This window comes from Ascaphus truei, chromosome 3 (genome assembly GCF_040206685.1).
Source record: "Ascaphus truei isolate aAscTru1 chromosome 3, aAscTru1.hap1, whole genome shotgun sequence".
NCBI lineage: Eukaryota > Metazoa > Chordata > Amphibia > Anura > Ascaphidae > Ascaphus > Ascaphus truei.
In genome coordinates this window covers 20,704,154-20,724,637 of record NC_134485.1, presented here as the reverse complement: position 1 = coordinate 20,724,637, position 20,484 = coordinate 20,704,154, and the positions used below count along the sequence as shown (strand labels likewise).

Below are 20,484 nucleotides of genomic sequence, written 5' to 3'. Positions count from 1 at the left end.
AGAATCATTATTTGGCACATATATAGAATGCACTAGCCTAAAGGAAGATAAAATAGCTGTTTATGCAATTAATGTAATGTATGCCATTTTCTTCCCACAGTTAATGGATCCTTGCAGATAACCAACTCAAGTCTCACTGTCATTTCAAATGAAACAACCCACATTGTCTGCAAAGCCTCGGGATGGCATCCAGCTCCTCTTATTAACTGGCAGATAAACAGTGCATTTGCAAACGATTATGTGACGGATAATACTATAGGAACGGATAACCTTTATGATGCAGTAAGCATTTTAACAATAAGCCCCCAAGGCAATGTGAGCCTAACTTGTCAAGCCAGCATAGAAGCATTAGCAAAGCCCCAGTCTGTAACCGTGGTCCTTTTATATATTACAAGAGGAAATACGGAAGGTGAGTTTTCCAAGTGGTAACTTTCACAAATGTTAAATCATTATAAACTAAATACTGTCGGATTTGATAACTCCGTTATATATCCAAAAGACATGCCAACCTAGCACTGCACATTATATTCAAACAAGCTAGATGGCTTTGTCTAAATATTGAGATGTTGGATTATTTGCATGTTGCATAATACTATAAGTTTTGATGACCTTAAAGTTGCCATGTATGTAGCCCTTTTTGTGAACCGGCCGACCCACCCAATCTCACATTGGCCCCTCGTGGTCTAACCGGTTCCTTTCCCCGCAACACACCTGCTCTAAGGGACTACTGGTAACTGCGTAACACCTGTGGCTCCAGGAGATCTGAGCCTCCGCTAGCTGGGAGCCTGGGGAAACCCTTACCATTTATCTGGTGCAGCGCCTCCACTTACCCAGGATCCCCGTTATGAAAGATAGCCCTGGGTAAGAAATACAATAACACACGTATACGATAAACCAATAACTAACACTTTACTTAACACACATATAACTCATTACATAACATCATAACCTTATGCTCTATCCGCATTACCTCGGCCCAATGTCTGGTGTTCCCACCCAGTGTCCTGTGATCCCCCACACCCAATGTCCCGTACTCCTACGGAGGTCGTGGGTGACTGCGCAGTCACTAAATAAAGCTAGGGCCCAGTTGGTGCACTTATATACTTCAGAGGTACCTTCCGAGCACTCCGATGCTCGGGACCGCAACACACTTCTAAAAGGGTCAGACGTCCGTCTGATCCTATCCAGGTACTTCTCTCCGTGGACCCCAACGAGGGTCCCACCGCTTCCCGGGAACTCAACCGAATCACGGCAACACCAACCGCATCACGGGAACAGCAACCGCCGCTATCCCTAACTAACCCTATCAGGACAGGAACCCTAACCTAGGGCCTGTCCCTGATGAACCGCAACCTGGGATGGCTTGGGGAAAACTCCTAGGGCCTGTGGAACATTAACCTGCCCCCCTTCCCCTAGCTACCCAGTCCTATCTGTAACTCTCTAGCTAACACCTAAGAGCCTGCAGCAGACATACAGCTCTCACTGTCAGCCTGCAGGCATTCACACACGCTGCACACACTGCGCCCAGCACATGCAGCAACACACACAGAACGATACACACCATTCACTGGAACCCGCAGCAAATCCACTGCTTGCACGCTGTGCCCATTTGCCAGTGCGCACAGCCCTATTCGCTGTGGCACTGCCAAACTGCACCTTCCGCACCTAAGGGTAACCTCCTTATCTAGGGCCGTCCCTCTTCAGTTACCCCCTGCCCTTACCGGGAATTGGGGCCTGCCTGGGGACCTAAGGAGAACCCTTACCTGGTGCAGGAGCCACTCGCTCCCTACACCCTTCCTACTCCTTCCTCTGCCTCCTCCTGACTGACGCGTGCCAAGCCCGGGAAATGTATCTCTTTTCCCGGGCTGAGCTTCCTCCAGCCCTATTGGCCACTATCAGGCACCTGACCTCTGTCTCCCTATGCCTCCTGGGAATTGTAGTTCCCAGGGGGCTGTCTATGTATTGGGGCCGCGTGCGCACTAGCCCTGCGCATGCGCGAACCCCTAATGGCCGCCTCAATCTCCCTCTACACTTCCCTACTCTCGCGCGATCTCTCCCTGCACTGGGGATCCTACCTTGCGCTTTCGCCCTACTGCGCATGCGCGAACTAACGCGCAATGGCGGCGCCCTCTCTTCAAGCCGCCGGGCCAGTGGCAACGCGATCGCGGCCCTAGCGACGGCCCGATCGCGTCCCCGGCAACCGGCCTGCGCCGCAACACCTAGCGCTGCTCCCTGCACTGGCCTCCACCCTCGCGAAGTGCCGGCGGGTCCGTCGCAGCCTCCGGCGGCACCCGCTACCACACGGCACTCGCGGAGAGGGGCCAGAAAGCTCAAATTTACCTCGGGGCTACATGTACAATACCTATTTAATAGTACAGCTCAACCCTCTTATAACACTGTGCTTGGGGTCCAAAGAATCACATCGCGTTATAAGCGGATGGCGTTAGAGATAATGTACAATTGTATGCATTGTACAAAAAAGTATTTAAGATACCAATAATCGTGTTGTAAAGTATTCATAAGTAAGAAAACTGGGAGCCACGCTTGCATTGCGTTATAAGCGGATTCGCGTTGTAACGAATCGCGTTATAACAGGGTTGAGCTGTAGTTATAGAGGAGGGCATTAGTTGAAATCAATAGCATGCAAGGGCATTTATGATCACATAAACAAGTAATTATTTACTTCTCTACAGTCCAATGGCTGGGAAGATGCTGATAATGCTTTTGTAATTTATTTTAGATATGTGTCTCCTACAAACAAGTGCATTCATGCAGCCCTGCGAAGTGTTATCAACTGCATAGAGAGATAAATCCACATGTGGATGCCATCTTTAATACAAATCTTCTTTAGGAAGCATTAACCCTTCACAGTGCTGACCTCCTACTACTGAAGCTTGAGAGAACAAGAAACAGATATACCATATTATTTTGCGATTGTCAATGAGAAACTCTTTTTTAACATTGCTTTCCTAATCTTTTTCCACAAGGTAAAAAAGATAATACAGAAATTATAATCATTGCCGTCACTGTATCGATTGCTGTGGTGCTGCTTTTGATCATTATCATTGTGATCATAATATATTGTCGGAAGAAGAAACAATCAGGTATTGGTAAAAAAAAAAATATTGATTTTTTTTTAAATATAAGTAATAATAAGGGGGACAGAAGACAAAGGGGTAGTGCAACACACAATAAACAGATAAAGTGTATTTTAGGCTGGTGCAAAAACCTGAAAGGTGATTAAAGAGTGTGCAGACATATGTTATAATATAATAAGTCATACAAGCAGCCAGATTTTAAATTATGTTCAAGATTATAGCGGAAAGCAGAACATATGGTGTTTATGTGAGTTTTTCCTGGATAGTAAGTGTAGTTATGCCATAATTGAGGCCTTTCTACATTCCTTAGCCATGTGTCCCATTCCTTAGTAAATTTCCTGATCGAATCATTAAGAGAGAACGTTAATTTTTCGACTTGCAAAATGTGCCAGATTTTGTTTTTAATCGTGATAATATTCTGAGCTGGATGCTTTCACAATGCTGTAATACAGCGTGTGCCATAAATCACATGAGTGATAAGCTTACACTTGTTACTAGAAATAGCCAGTATCGGTCAGCTGAGTAATGCTACCAGGGATCAAGCTTAAGAGAGAGATTGAGAACATTGAGAAGAAGCATCCCAGCCTAGTTACATTTAAATTGGCAACATACTGAGGAAAAACCCCAAGCTTCGTATTATTGATGATTCAAAGTCATAAAATGCTTCAACAATGGTTAGAAAGCTTTGATTGAATCCATATACCTTCAGTGTGGGGAAGAAGTAAACCAAGTCTACTCTTGGAAGACTTTCAAAACATCTAACTTTAAAGGCTTAATTGGAATTTAGGAGGTGTTAGCTTTGTTAATCAAATCTGTGACTCTCCCCGTGTTATCAGGAGCTATTAGGCATAAAGTCCACTTGATCTGGACGTATACTGTAAGCTGTGGTAAAATTATATTCAGCCTCCCCACCAAAAAATTGGCCAATAATTTCACATCTGTATTTATTAACTAAATTGGTTTGTATAGGCAGGACAATATATTGTCCTGTCTATACATCCCTTCACCATGATGCAAGTGGACCAACTTGGACAGACTGCAGATTACACCTGCTGTGAGTACGCCTATATTCCTTCTTCAGTGGGAGAGACTGTGTATTAGAAGTGTGTGAGTCTTGGGAGTTAGTCCAGGACTTTCGACAGGATAGTGTGTTTATATACATTCTATTCCTGTCTATCCCCAGGACACATTAATTACTGACTCCTCATTTTTGAGTATATATATATACACCAACACAGTGGCACTCACTCAAACCTACATGGTTTCTGTTCATCACAAGTGTTCTAATTTCCAAGGATGTTGTCATATGAAGCTTGAGCACTGACACAGAGAACTCCGTTTCTCACTATCAATAAATTGGTTTGTAGTTTCTACAGTTGGTCAGATCTTTACCAGATTTATGTACAGTATGAGAACCATTTAAGCTTTGAGCATTTCACTAGGGAATATTTCCCCTTTATCTATATCATTAAATAAAGTTGTTAAATGTCGGACAATGATGGAGGAAAACGTTTTGCAGTAGAGTCCTGAAAACATGCCTGGCCCTGGAATTTTAGAGATCTTTAATGATTTGATGGCTGTCTACATCTTGCAGCATAATTGACTTACAGTATACAAATGATCTAAAGCCAAATGGCCTAGTCGTGAAAAATTACAGGAAGATAAGATTTGCTCTAATTCACCTATGGGTTTCTTGTAGTGAGACCATCGCAAAGCACAGTACAATAGATCTAGAGTTTGTTATTTGGGTTACTAACAAAGGAAGGAGAAGGTGGTATGATACCAACAAGTAGTTGATACAGTATGTTACAAGCTTTCAAACCTCTCAGGGTCCTTCATCCACCCTCTCCCTCCTGTGTTACTACATGGAAGAAAGGAACACGGCTACCCACCCTTCTTTGCTTATTTTGGTGGTGCGTACAGTAATTAGACCAAATTTAAGTCAGATTGCCTAAATGCTTCCTATGTTTTTTTATTTCTAAATGTTTTTGCTAATAAGGTATCAGGTTTATTTGTATTGGCACATTTTGAGTAAATTTGACCAGCTCTCTATTTTTACTTTTAATGACACAATGGAATACTTTGGGATTTGGCTCTCTGGATCAAGTCTGAAAAGATATTATTTTAGGAAAGCCATCAGTCAAAATGGAATAGTGGTTCTCATGCAACATTTATATCAGAAAACTCACATTAGAGGACAGGAACTAAACAGGCACATAAAGAAGCACTTTGATACCACACAGAATTAGTACTTTAAACAAGGTCAATGATTGAGCTCTGTAAGAAAATGTGTCCGGTGCCTGCTTTGTGGATTTATTGAAGATGTACATGGGCATGCGTCTAAATGAGACTGAGTTAGTTATTTTATCTGATTATTGTTCAATTAGAAAATCATAAGTATAAATATTTGGGGCAAAAATGTTTTTACTTCCTCTTTTTATTGTAAGGATCCGGGAGTCACACCGCCTTCGGCGTGCTCCAGGCTTACCTCGACCCGCGCCCGGGTGCCCCGCTTCCTGCAACTCATCAGCTGGTCGTCCCTCCACCAACCGCCATACTACGCGCACGCGTGCATCACGCACACAGCTAAATGTGGAATTTCCTGGTCCCACCTCCAGGTTGCACCCGCCTGGTGACAGCATCTGCGCACGGCGCGCGCATGGACAGTGCACACAACGCGGGCACAATGCGTGCAGGACCGCATCACCTATCATCATTTGCCATCCTTCCCACACCTGTCTCCTGTATCACTTCTGCCAAATACAGCCTGTACTGAGGACGCGCCTTCACTTGTCCGTCCACTCATTGGTCATTTCTTCCTATATATGCTCAGCCTGCCCTCTGGCAAATTAGCTGAGCACAAACCTTTGTTGTTTCGAAGTGTTCACTGCTACCCTTGCCTCCACAGTCTTGTCTTGAAATCTTGGTTCCTAGCTACTCGGTTCCTGACCCGGCTATCTCTTGGACTCTGCTCTTCTATATTCCTGACCCCGGCTATTAACGATTATCCGCACCTCTCCAATCCAGACCTTGGCAAACGTACCACGACTATCCTCATCTCTCCAATTCTGACCACGGCTAATAGTACCTGCAATGATCCGCACCTCTCCAACCCAGACCTCGGCAAGTATCTTGACTACACTTACCTCTCCAACCCGTCCTGGCTACCTCGACCAATCTACACTCCAGACACGCCCTCGCGGCTGTGGGTGGCGTTGTATATCTATCCCCACCTCGGCCTCGTGGTCACACCTTGTTTGTGGTGAGCACTCGTTACAGCATGCAGAGCCCCACAAACATGGACCCCACTGAGGTGGGGTGAGTCTTGGCACGCACACCAGCATGTTTTTAAAAATTTGAGAAATATTTAGAGCAGAACGACTGATGCATGGATCTATTACAGCAGAATCTTCTGTCTCTCACTGACTGGGCGCAAGCCCCTCTTCCTAGCCCTGTTCCTTCAAGTCCTTCTGCTACCTCGTCAACCCTTATGCCTATGACTGACTTCTGAACCCCAATTTCTGACACCCAATCGTTATGGTGGAGATCCTCACAGGTGCTGAGGGTTTTTGAACCAATGCTTCATTCAGTTCGAAATTATGCCATCTTGTTTCCTTTCTCAAAGATCCAAGGTGTTGTACATAATTTCGCTACTCACCGATGATGCCCTGGCCTGAGCCTCCCCCATCTCGGAACAAAGATCAGACCTCACACAGGATATTGGACACTTCTCCTGGGAATTTCGCTGAGTCTTCGACACACCTGGTCGCAAGGTAATTGTAGCTTTTTCTCTCTTTCACATTTCCTAGGAGAATCGACCTGTCACTAGATATGCCCTTGAGTTTCACACCATTGCGGCTGAGACCAGATGGAATAACGAGGCATTGTCGGCTGCCTTGTGGCAAGGTCTCTCTGAGACTCTAAAGGATGAACTTGCTGCACATGAGTGCCCTATGGATCTCGAGCAGCTTATCGCCATATGCATCCGCGTAGATCAACGCTTGCAGGAAAGGAGGTCCGAAAGATCCTGTCATCGCCAACTTTCTCCGAGATACCACTCTCTTCACCCTGGTACGCCAATCCCTTCAGCCAGATATTCCTGAACCCGTGCAACTAGGTGGTAATAAATTATCTTCCTCTGAGAAATAACGCCGTCACAACGCGGGTCTCTGCTTGTACTGTGGCAATTCCGGACATCAAGTACTCAATTGTCCCCACAGGTTGGGTAACGCCAATTCCCAATCAGGTACAGGGGAATCACATTTTTAACACTCTCCACCTCCCCTATCACAAAGAAAGTCTTGCCAACCAGGATCTTAATCCCTGTTTCGCTTACCGGGGAGAACTTTCATACCACCGCCTAGCATTTGTGGATTCTGGGTCGGGAGGCAACTTTATTGATCAAGGCTTTGCTGAAAGGAACAACTTCCCTCTCGTCCACAAGAGGTACCCTATAGGTTTAGAAGCTATTGATTTCATCCTCTACAACCAGCCTTCATATCTCTACGGACTATTGTCTTCCATTTATGTACGGGTGAGGATCATACGGAGGAGATTCATCTGGATGTCGATGTGATCCTCGGCCTCCCATAGCTTCAACGTCACAATCCCCAAATAATTGGACCGATAAGGAACCTGTCCTGTGGAGCACTTCTTGTTCTGAACACTGCACTGTGTCCACCAAGAAGATATGCGGACTGGCTGCTCCTGAAGAAGAAAAGAGATCCCTACCCAAGGTATACGTCGAATTCCGCAATGTTTTTGAAAAGGCCCGGTCAGAGGTCCTGCCGCCGCATAATACTTTCGACTGTACCGTTGACCTTTTATCCGGTTCAATTTACCAAGGGGAAGCTCTTATCCTCTCTCTCTTCCAGAAACTAAAGCCATGAGAGACTACATTGAGGACAATCTACAAAAAGTGGGTAACTGGTGCATCAGAATCCCAATACTGTATAATAATTCTTCCGTTGGCAACACTCCAGTATGATGGTGAGCAATAATAACATACCCTAATAGGGCAAGGGACTAGTACCTAGTGCTAGCCAGCACAATGAACAGTACAGAAATTGTCCCAACCATAATAACATAATTATAGTATGTAAGAGAAAACTCACTTTTGGTTCTAATTCCATCAGAGGAGCAGTCCCATCAGGTATCCTGAGCAGCGTGCAATCCACCAAGCAGGACAAGTAGAAAATGGGCGAACAAAGGCAGTGCACTGCCTTTGTTCACCCACAATCTACAAAAAGGCTCTATCCGGAAATTTTCTTCTTTAGCAGGAGGCAGGCCAATATTTGTTGATACCTTGCAGAAATCTGAGGTTATACAAGAGAAAGGGCTGAAAAAGCACTACTACCACATTATAATAGTATCCACTCTATTAACCTGTCTAATACCAGGCGGTGCTCCCTGGAGTGAAGGTAAACACTAGTAACAAAACAAGAAAAATGGTAAGTCTCACAAGACAGGACTACCAGAGACTCCAAACTAGGGCACTCTTAAAGGTGGGTAAAAAAGTAATCAATTTATTAGGCACACAAAAGACAAGAACAATACAGGCAGACCTCGGTTATCCAACGGAATCCGGTCTGGAAGTAGTGTTGGATAGTGCAACTGTTGTAAAGTGAGTCCCATGTTAATCAGTGGCGGTGAGTGATGGATAACGTATTCAGACATCAGATAACGCATTCCGGCGTCCAAAAACAGCCCATAGGGTTGCGTTGGATATGCTATTCGTTGTAAAGTGAAACGTTGGATAGCAAGGACTACCTGTACTAAGAAACTAGAATAAAAGTACTAAAAAACATGTAATTGACCGTCTCATATACACATAAAAAGACTGATAATACTGGGAGTGTAAATATGTAACAAAAAATGTGATTCTTTGGACCCCAAGCACAGCGTTATAAAGGGGTTGAGCTGTATATTTTCATATGTGCAACCCCATTTTGTAAACCTTTTTTTTTGTACAATATTCGGATAGAGGAGCCCCACAAGCTCAATTAAATTATTGTTATTTCCCCTGGACCCTCGGTTCTCATGATTCTTACCGCTATGGTTGCCAATAGAAATTCAAACCCCGAATGACATCGTAGTCTACTATTGTTCTGTGCAGTCCGCAAGATTTAGCTGCCATTTTAATTTCTCTAAATTAATCTAAACTGTGAAACTGTGAATTCAGTAAATTAAATATAAATATATATATTCAGACAGGACTGTGCTATAATTTACTTCACAGTCACTATGGACTTCCTGCTCTTGAAAAACATTATTAGCCTTATGTCCTAGACAGACCTAATTAAAGCTTTTTCATGACCTTTTCTCTCTCCTCATTCTCAGTTAATTATGGATAGTGAAGTTATTACTCTTGGCACATACTGTTTTATTTAGTAATGTGCTACTGAACCATATGACAATATGCCATATTAAACAGTAGGCTTCTAATTAAAAACAAAAAAAAACTTAACCTCTTTCCTGCCAGAGGGGCTAGTAATTCATTGCAAAGCAAGCCCAGGAATATAAAGTATATTGAAATCTCAAATTAAAAAACTACACATTTCAGTCTCATTTTCAAAACAAACTATACATTTTATTGGAATCAGAAGAAGTGCTTCCGAAATCAACATAGTGTGCTACAATTGTAGCTTAGGATAACGGAAGCCTTCATCTTTGTATATTTCTGTTGTAACATGCTACAGTATATTCCGCTTTGTATTAATACTAAGAATAATAAATATTAATGGACTGTAATCCTCCCTATCCGGCTCCTATGGAGTTTGCCCAACGATGTACTGTTTGGCTACTCAGCATGCGTTACTTTTACTTCTGTCGACTCGGCGAAGAGGTTGCAAGGATGTATAACAATGGGCGCCAGGAACGTTTGAAAGATGACAGTATTTTATTCTGGTTCCCAGGCCCGGGGACCATTCACATTCAAACTATAGACGTTATACTTCTTTTTAACAAAGATACAGGATTTCTGTTGCCTCCATTAGTGCCCACACTTAACACTACAATGCAGGTGTATTCACTTAGTTCCTGGCTTATGTCGGACCCAGACCCCCTTATTACTGCACTACCATCTTCTGTATTAACTCGGGTCACTTGGGCCTCTATGGGAAAACCAGGCGGTCCTTTACGATTGGTCACAAGACTGTTAGCCTGTTTTTGTACTGCCCCTTCCATTCCAACTGAAGAGGAGTATGAATGCGGTTAGAGGCGATCCGCCGACACTCGGGAGCCCTCTTAGCTGAGGCCCTCTGTGGAATGCTGTTTTCCTAACTTTAAGAACTCCATCTGCTTTCATCTGGGAACCTAACTCAGGGGCACTGTTCCTGTCTTCAACACAACAAAATAAAAGGCGCCTGGTCTGGGATATTACTTTCGGGACAACTTTATCTCTTCTCCCCGAGGAACCCCTCCTCTTGTCCTCCCGGCAACCTAACCTTTTCAAACCATCCCCTTCTCTATATACTCTTCATGAGTCCAATACACTCCAACCTCTGGTAACCCCTTCGGAGGGGAGGCTATATTACTATTAATTATCAGTACTAATAGTAGCAGAAATAATAAAAAATAAAATATAAGAATATTCTGTCAAATAAAAAAGCAACCTATGTTACAGAGAATAAATAAAGCACCAGTTTCTGGTATATGCAGACAAAATATAACAATCGTGCAAGCTATTGATAGTTACAATTAAAAGCTAATAAACACAATAATGTTACCTAATATTGTTTACATGTATCTTCACAATGTTTTCTCTTTCTTATTAGAGTCCAGGTATCAAAGTGAGCTGAGGTAAGTCCAATGTCTATTTCCCAGTTATAAGCATCCAGCTTATTTCTGCCTCCACACACACAGTATTTATAGTGAAAAGGTTTATGGAATTAAATCGCTGTAATGCGTATAACATAGATTCCCTAGTCCTGCGCCAGTATCTTATTTATCGCACATTATAACTGCGGCTAACAAGATTTTGGACATATCCAAATCAGATCATAGGAGAATTCACCAAACTGCACCAGCAACTACAGTAGCCCATCGAGTATTTACTATTAACCTTTCAGTGTCGTATGCAATAGTGCTGCTTGGTAAATATAGGGCAAAGATTTCATTCAAAATGCAAGTCCGTATTTACAAAGCGGTGTTACATATGCCATTCACATGGATGGAACATTAGGTTTCTTCCAGTGCTGAAAGCATTACACGCTTACTTAATAGAGTGCAGCGATATCCATATTGAGTATCTAGTACAGGAGTGGCTATCTCCTGTCTTCTAGGGCCACCAACCAGTCAGGTTTTAAGGATATCCCTGCTTCAGCACAGGTGACTCAATCAGTGGCTCAGTCAAAGACCACCTATACTGAAGCAGGGATGTCCTTATAACCTGACCTGTTGGGGTCCCTTGAGAACTGGATTTGGCCACCCTTTATCTAGCACATCACAAACCTGAGTAAAGGACACAAAGAGCGAGCAGCTCATTCACGTACAATTATTTTGACGTCTGATAGTGTTCCTGGCTCTATTCTCCTACTTTTTAACAACAAAAGATCTGATTATTTGTTTATATTTTAATTAACTAGCACACTTCTTATGACATATTTCCTTCATATTAAGATGCCTGCGAGTACATTTCCTGCTTTTATAGCGGAAGGCGTCCCGTTTCTGATCAGTTGCAGTGTGATAATGTTACAATATCATCACTAACTCCTCTCGCATGTTAACATTGAAACATGTTGGAATACATAACATATGTTCCAAGTGAGCTATGAAACACAGATTCAATACTCTTATGTTACAATTCTTCATTCATAATGCATATCCAGCAACCAACCTCGCACTTAGGAGACACCAAAGGTCAAAAAAGCTGTCTGTGTAGGGTTACTGGTTCTACACTTCTTTTGCATAGGCTGTGCTGAAAAGCTGTGTAAAACGGCAGGAATACGCTTATAGAGATCCATGTTAAAATGGATAAGAAGTAAAGAGTGACTCATTGTGAGTGCTCATTTGCATGTCATTACCCAGAATCCCTGGCTGCAGTGGAAGCACTGTATGCTGTGTGATAATGGGGAGAGTCAGGGTTGCAGACCTGTCTGAGACATGCGAATGTACCCACAATTGCTATTTTTATTTGCTTTACACTGTACGGTGGAGGATTTTTGGCCCTTCCCCTCCCCCCCCATAACTTTTTTTACTGTCTGGTTAATTCATAGGAAAATTTCAGCAAGGAATGCCAAGAATTTGAGCATTGGTAAAAGCAATCATGGATATAACCCGGACCCTTCAGCAATCAAACGACCTTTGCCAAGTAAGAAAATGGGAAAATGAAATACCTAAACTGACTTGGAAAAATGTGATTACTATTCCTAGTTCAAAGATGCTACTTACTTTATGCCAAGTGGCATCTTCAGAACAAGTTCCAAGATAATGATTAATATCTCTAATGATCTCAATGGTCTATTTCATGAGTCATAAAGAAAGCTAAGGGGTTGTACATCAATGTTTAGTTGGTGAAACACGGAACAGATGTAGCCCTATTGAATACAACATGTTTTCTTTGATTAATGTTTCTTTAATACTTCTGGTGCAGATTTTGTGCCACAGAATTAACTCAATGTATAGACTTTACTAAACCTGCGTGGACTAAAAAAAACAAAACATTTCCCCTTGTACTTTGGTACACCTGTAAAATATACAGTGGACATGCTAGGATTTGGAGACGACACACGTAAAAGACTCATAGCACAGTTTGTCTTCTATATTTCCACATTTCCATTACTTTGAAATAGAATGCACTAAAGATAAGTATGTAAGTATGCACAAAGTGAGATAAGTATGATAGAATTGTCAGTGGTGATACAACTACATATTTACTTTTGGGTCCATAATCAATATGCTGTGAAATGTCATGGAAGCTCCACTGACATTGGCCCAGATTCACAAAGCTCCATTATTGATATAACGAGGAGATAACTTACAGTAAGTTAACACGTTGAGTGCTAACAGGTATCTTAAAAGCTTACTACTGTAACACCGTTTTGAGTGCTGTTTTTAGTCGTAATGGGCCTACAGTAGCATTAACTATAACAGACATTAGTGCTATTAATGTGCAAAAGAGGTGTTCCCTCAAACAAGCACTATCCCTAGAGCTCCATTATAACTAATGCAGAGATTTAACGATGCGCTACTTAAGTTATATACTGTACTAAAGGTGGTACTATCTGTTTTACTAAACTACGAAGTGATAGATATACTGTAGAAGGGGGAAGGGGAGAAATCCTCTCAAACCCACATTCACAGAACATGTGGAAAGACCCCTGGGTACCTGGGAGATATGCTAATAGGAGACATTTATATATTCTTTGCGTATTATATTAGCATTTCTGCCAGGTATCTCAGGTGTTCTCTCTATACCCCAGGTGTCTCAGGCTTGCTCTCTATACCTCAGGTATCTCAGGTGAGCTCCCTATACCTCATGTATCTCAGGTGAGCTCCCTATACCTCATGTATCTCAGGTGAGCTCCCTATACCTAAGGTATCTCAGGTGAGCTCTCTATACCTCATGTATCTCAGGTGAGCTCCCTATACCTCAGGTATCTCAGGCTTGCTCTCTATACCTCAGTTATCTCAGGTGTGCTCTCTATACCTCAGGTATCTCAGGTGTGCTTTCTATACCTCAGTTATCTCAGGTGTGCTCTCTATACCTCAGGTATCTCAGGTGTGCTCTTTATACCTCAGTTATCTCAGGTGTACTCTCTATACCTCAGGTATCTCAGTTGTGCTCTCTATACCTCGGGTATCACAGCTGTACTCTCTATACCCCAGGTATCTCAGGTGTGATCTTTATACCTCAGGTATCTCAGGTGTGCTCTCTATATCTCAGGTATCTCAGGCGTGCTTTCTATACCCCAGATATCTCAGTTGTGCTCTCTCTACCTCAGTTGTTCTCTCTATACCCCAGGTATATTGGCTGCTCTCTCTATACCCCAGGTATCTCATGTGTGTTCTCTCTATAACCCAGGTATCTCAGGTGTGCTCTCTATACCTCAGGTATCTCTGGTGTGCTCCATATACCTCAGGTATCTCAGGTGTGTTCTCTATACCTCAGGTATCTCTGGTGTGCTCCAAATACCTCAGGTATCTCAGGTGTGCTCTCTATATCCCAGATATCTCAGCAGTGCTCTCAATACCCCAGGTATCTCTGGTGTTCTCTCTACACCGCATGTAACTCTGGTGTGCTCCTCTCTCTCCCATTTCACAGTCTTGTAGAGAGCTAAAGCCACCCTTAGGTAAGACAGGTGTCATGATAAGCTAATTTTAGACGATACTAACTTTCACGCTCTTTAAGCAAATTAAAACTCTCTGCTAATTTCAGTTTGATAAATACTGTGCAACTTTCCGCATAATGCAATCATTTTGTTCACATATGGTAAAAAAAAAAACAGAATAATGCTGGCAAATGAGGGCAGTGATGCAGTACTGAACCTCCTAATGCTGCCTGTGCCCTCTGTAACGCCCACTTGATGAGCACTTCGATCTCGTGACAGAAGGATTGCAGGGCTTCTTTTTTTGTGGGTAAAATATCTGTAGAAACCTGGCCCAGCTATTTTTTGTTGGTCCCGGAATGCACATTATAAAATGCTAAGTATTCCATTCGTGAGCTGTTAATTACATGATGAGTTGCTAATGGTGACTTTATGACTTAGAGCAAAGTTAGGACTCAGTCATAATTTATACACAAATGTCTATGTAATCTTCGTTAGGAAATATTAGAAATACAAGCGTTTGATTTATTTATTTTTTCATTAGCTAGTAACATTGTTTAACTCTATGGTTCTTTCACAGGCCTCCCTTCTACATCTCCCAACAGCTCAGTAATTGGTCAAAATAAACTTTCTGCCAAAGGAAACGCTACTTCACCAGTAAGTAACTACATAGATTTTGAATGCAACTTAAAAGAAAAATGCTAGAGTAATGGAAGATTACCAAATCCCTTTTACTTTTATCCAATGCAGCAACTTTTACTGCTTTGCCGCAGTTTCTGCAATGCTTCTACAGACTTGAATAAGGATTTGTGGACAATCACACGCTTCGAATCATATTGAATTCTGCCATAAGAGAGATATGTATCAAGGGAGAGGGAGTGGCTCAGTGAGTAACGACACTGACTGGCACTGAGAGTTTGAAGCAGGGGAGCCTGGCTCAATTCCCGGTGTCGGCTGCTTGTGACCTTGGGCAAGTCACTTTATCTCCCTGTGCACCAGGCACCAAAAACATAGATTGTAAGCTCCACGGGGCAGGGACCTGTGCCTGCAAAATGTGTCTGTAAAGCGTTGCGTACAACTAGCAGCGCTATACAAGAACATGCTATTATTATTACAAGTGTTGCAAACTGGAGCATTGCTCCAAAAACAGGTGTAAATTGCATCATTGAAACTCTGTGGTAATGTATCAAGGTGCTTGCTCCAGTTTGCAATTGCCATGATCCTTTTTGGGAGTGGTTAATGAGGTATTAGGAGAAGGAAGTGTCAGCGTCATATAATAAGGAAATGTATCCAAAGTCGAGACTTGCTGGTTTACGCCAAGTTGAACTTGGTGGACGATTTTTATGCACTCTCTTTTTGTGGCTCCAGAAACATTTTGTTTTAGTACATACCATTAACCTCTGCACACATAGCACAGTCCCTTCTTATGCACCAAAATAATGACAGTATTGTTTGACACTAATAGCTCATAGACACACAATCACAATTTAAAATGAGATTTCTAAGTGCCAATTTTACACCCCAAACAAAGTTTGCGATGCTTAGTACAAAGGCTCCAAAGATTTAGGTGAATGGTTTGGCTCAGATATTGACAAACACTATTAAAGTCTCATCTACATTTTTGTTGAATTGAATCCCAGAGTCACACTGATGAATCAATGAACAAATATTTATTACGTTACCTGTTTAGAATAATGCATACAAATTTATTAACATCTCTGTTGTTTGTGATGCATTTTTAAGGACATACATTTGATGTTGATTAGCTTCCAGGAGCTAATATTCTGCCTTCATCAGGTCAGGAGATAAACTTTTAGAAGAGGAGACGGTTAGCACCCAAAAGTTTGTAATGTAAAAATGTGATACTCCATTAAAGACAAACAAACAGATACATCGATACATTTTCTTCTACGTATTTCCTTGGACTAACACAGCAAAGGTATCATTTAATTCCTTCTAGAAAAAAAATGAAAACCAGAAACCCAGTAGAGGTATATGGGGCACAAGAGACACCCACTTTGGCGTTTCAATATCTCTTCTGTCCTATATATCTCCACTGTGTTCCTGTTTTTCTAGTTGATGGGGGTAGGTGCACCACCTTTATATGAGGTGTTGAGACTAGCCCTTTGATTTACTTGGAGCTGATTCTGTCTTTGTTTTCTCTCTTTTTTTTCTTTGTATATGGTTAGAATAAGGGCAGGGGTGGCCAACTCCGGTCCTCAAGGGCCACCAACAGGTCAGGTTTTCAGGATATCCCTGCTTCAGCACAGGTGGCTCAATCAGTGACTCAGTTGAAGACAGGTTTTAAGGATTTCCCTGTAAGAACTGGTGGTCATTTACAGATAAGATCAAGGGAGGGGGGAGAGAAGGTGGATGAACCCCGCTCAGCCGATGGGGTACGAAGAAGTTCCGGCTTTGGAACGAAACACGTGTCGGGTGCGACGTCCGGTATGACGTCACTAGCACGACCGGCTAACAGTAGCTTGGTCTGTTTCTGTCAGCATGGTATATGTTCTCTTAGCGACTAGTTAAACCAAGATGTGGGCCAGACATGGATTCCACTAGCTAGTGCTAGGACTATAAGACTCAGCCTATACCTAAAAGGGATCTTCAACCGAAGTCTGCAGGTATTTAGCCTATCTTGGAGTCCATCAATGGGAGATAATTCCCAATTACGAATGCAGCACATGTATGCACAGTGATGAGTGGGGTCACAGTTTTGCCGCATGATAAACCATGTATGTGCGTGTGTGTGTTTGTGTCTCAGTATGTGCGTGTGTGTGTGTGTGTTTGTGTCTCAGTATGTGCGTGTGTGTGTTTGTGTCTCAGTATGTGCGTGTGTGTGTTTGTGTCTCACTGTGTGTGTGTGTCTCACTGTGTGCTGTGCAAGGGGGGGGGGAACAGAGCTGCTCGGGGGGGGGAACGGTGACCGGAGCGGCGCAAGGGGGCGGGGGGGGGCACGGCCGGAGCTGTGTAGGGGGGGACACATGCCTGGAGCTGCGCAGGGGGGGGGGGAGGAATGGCCGGCGCTGCGCAGGGGGGGGGGGACGAGTGGAGCTGCGCAGGGGGGGGAGGAGTGGAGCTGCGCAGGGGGGGGAGGCGGAGAGGGACGTGGAGGGAGCAGGAGGTTTTGGTCCCGGGCAGCGCCGGGTCTCTCCGCTAGTACACTTATATACATCAGTGCTCTCTCCCTAGGGTCCTATCCTTGATCCAATTATTACCAGCAGAGCCTTATCAGGCCCTTTATACCATATCAACTTCTGTATTAGTGTGATTATTTAGGATATAATAGAGGCCGTTTGTACATATACCAGGATTAGCTGTAGACAAATATGCCCTATCATCAAGTTTTAATCAGGTTGAGTTTTCTATAATTATCATTAAAATGTATTTATTTTTGGATTTCTATCTCCAGTGAGTGCATCAATAGGGATTCTGCTTTCGCGTTGGGTCATTTACAGAGCCACTGATTGTGCAACGTGTGCTGAAGCAGGGATATATCCTGAAAACCTGACCTGTTGGTGGCCCTTGAGGACTGGAGTTGGCCACCCCTGCCCTAGTGGGTTAATAATATCTATTAAAAGGCTCAAACATGCCATTTGCATTTGTATGCAGGTTCCTGGACGTGTTACCTTTGCTACATATCCTCAGAAGACCAGGCATGTGACTCACGTATAGTTGATCCTCCTTGGAAATACTATTGCTGTTGTGGATAAAATACGTCTTCAACTGTTCCTCATGGACAAACATTTATTTGACTGACGAAGAAGAAGAAATGAAGCCTTACATCTCCGTTGTTCTTTAAGCTTGACACCGTTTTAAAGTGTCGATGGCAAGAGAGGCTTTGTTTAAATTACACTCCATGGCTGGATTTACAGTTCTGAGCAATCGACTGTATTTTACTGGAAACCCATGATGCTTTCACTGCACATATTTTCCTTAACGTGGTGTGAGGATGAAAGGACACCTTTATTAAATGGCACTACAGACTATACTTTAGCTCCTACCATATTGACTAAATATCCATTTTATGCCAGTGGCTTTATACGCTCCAAAAATATATACTATGAGTTACTACGTTATATTAATCTTATTAACCCTGTGGGTGCTCATGATTTTGAGGCCCCATGAAGTTGCCTCAACATAATAAATGATTTACTGGTTTCTAATGGAGTCTCTTTCAATTAGAAACATCTTCACCTACTGTATACAAACTTGCGCAACAGTCAATGAACAATCATAAAAAGCATAGTGTCGTAACCGATTATTTATATCCTCAGAGTGAGCTCAGGTTGTCCACACCTTGCACTCCTGAGTAACCGGGAAAGCTGCTTATGAAGACACCTGCAACATGGAAATCCTGGACCCATTCCCATGTTGGCAGTGTAAGATGTCTGCCTTACCAACTTTGCTAGTGACATGTGGAAGTTGCATGTATCATTGGCGCGAGTGATGTCAAACACTGCTGACATGGGAGTGGCTCAGGGGTGTTTGCACCACCGAATCTTAATACGTTGCTGTTCTAGTGACCTCACGAGGGCCAGAAGTAGAACTATTTAGTGGACATCTTCAACTCACTGCGAGGCTATTTATAATAGTTTACAAGGATGTTTTGCTTTCTATGATAATATACCGGTATAGGACATTTTGCCACAACCAAATGACTGCCGGTATTAAGTCGCATGTGACCTCACCCCAGGGACACTTCACTGCCAAGGTAAGTCCCTAACCTTAGCCTAAAAACCCCTAATACCAACGCTACCGCCTACCCTAAAAACCCTTAAGTTAACCCCCTAACCTGACAGCTAAAACTCCATAAGTTAAACTCCTACCCTAACCGCTAAAACCCTTAAAGTTAACCCCCTACCCTAAAACTTACCTTATCATGCAAACGGCTAGTGGTGGAGGGTCCCTTTGTGGTCAAATGCCGATGGGGACTTTGTCCCGGGCGAGACGGCCATGCCCAAATGTCCCATTCCGTAATATACCATCTATCATTGTAAGTGGTGTATAAAGTAAGGATGTTTCTAATTAAAAGAGACTGTTGAGTACGTTTCATTTTTGAGTGAAGTTAATTTTATGATGTGGGGTCCTGGTAGGGAAGTGGAGCCCGGGATTACAGCACCCTCTTCAAGACGTTTTCTCTGCATGTAGACCCACTTGGGGCACCATTACAGGATGTTTGATACTGTATATAACCAGTGTAATTTGCTTTCTTAAACAACATGTTGACAAAATGAAAATGCCACATCTTATATTATTTAAACAATAAATCATTTTTTAAAGTGGTTTCTTAATTGGATTTGTATATGTGTAACTCCAGTTATATGCACTGTAGGATAGTCTGGCTCCAGCCCAATCTTTCTCAGGCCCCCACCACATCAGAGTGCCCTGTAGTGTACGGTGCCTGTGTAAGTGGAGGGATTGTTCTAGAAATAAAGTGACAATATATGAAAGGGAGTAGATAACAGTGAGCTAGAGCAGGAGTGCGCAAACTGGGGAGATTCTCAGGAGAGGGTGCGGGTGGCGGTGCGCGGTGCAAATTTAAATTAAATGCCAGGGAGCACGTGCGAGGGCTCCGTAGTTCTCTTATCTCGTCACAAGACGTCGTTATGTCGGACAAGACAAGGTAAAAAGGCGGGGCACTAGCAAGGGGGGGAGCAGGGGGGTGAAGAGGGAAAAGTTTGTGCACCTCTGAGCTAGGGTATCTCTCAATTTTAAGCTTTAGAAGTTTCATGGGAACAACCTTATCCACTGTATCGCAAAGTTGACACATTCTGCATTAATTACATACTGTACTGTAGCTTGCTGAATCACTTCAATGTAAGAAGAGGCTGAGGCCCATATTTACTAAACAGTCTTCTACCATAAGACACATTCCGGCTCTGGAAGACGCCTTAAAGCCAGCGGAATTGAATGAGCTGAAAGGTGTCTTCCAGCACCAGAATTTGTCTTGTGGCAGAACATTTAGGGATTAGTACTATACTGTACATGTTTTGCAGGCTGTTATTATTACTTACTCCCATCAATTATAAAATAAATAAGAGCTTTAGTAAAAAATCCAAATACTGTAAATAGACGGCAAACATTTTGAAATGAAATACTCGTTATACAAGCTA

At 42.9% G+C, this 20,484-nt stretch overlaps 1 protein-coding gene across 5 annotated transcripts in view; it reads left to right on the top strand.

Annotated features, from left to right (window-relative positions):
* Positions 1–19,654, top strand: part of IGSF5 (immunoglobulin superfamily member 5) — a 66,119-nt gene extending 46,465 nt beyond the window's left edge. For all 5 annotated transcript variants that reach the window (XM_075593721.1, XM_075593720.1, XM_075593717.1 and 2 more), the window contains 6 exons: positions 101–409; positions 2,988–3,104; positions 10,874–10,898; positions 12,314–12,408; positions 14,946–15,022; positions 17,981–19,654. In XM_075593721.1, coding sequence (XP_075449836.1) covers positions 101–409; positions 2,988–3,104; positions 10,874–10,898; positions 12,314–12,408; positions 14,946–15,022; positions 17,981–18,043 — 686 coding nt within the window. In that variant the 3' untranslated portion in view covers positions 18,044–19,654. The remainder of the gene's footprint in view (positions 1–100; positions 410–2,987; positions 3,105–10,873; positions 10,899–12,313; positions 12,409–14,945; positions 15,023–17,980) is intronic.
* Positions 19,655–20,484: the final 830 nt, after the last annotated feature.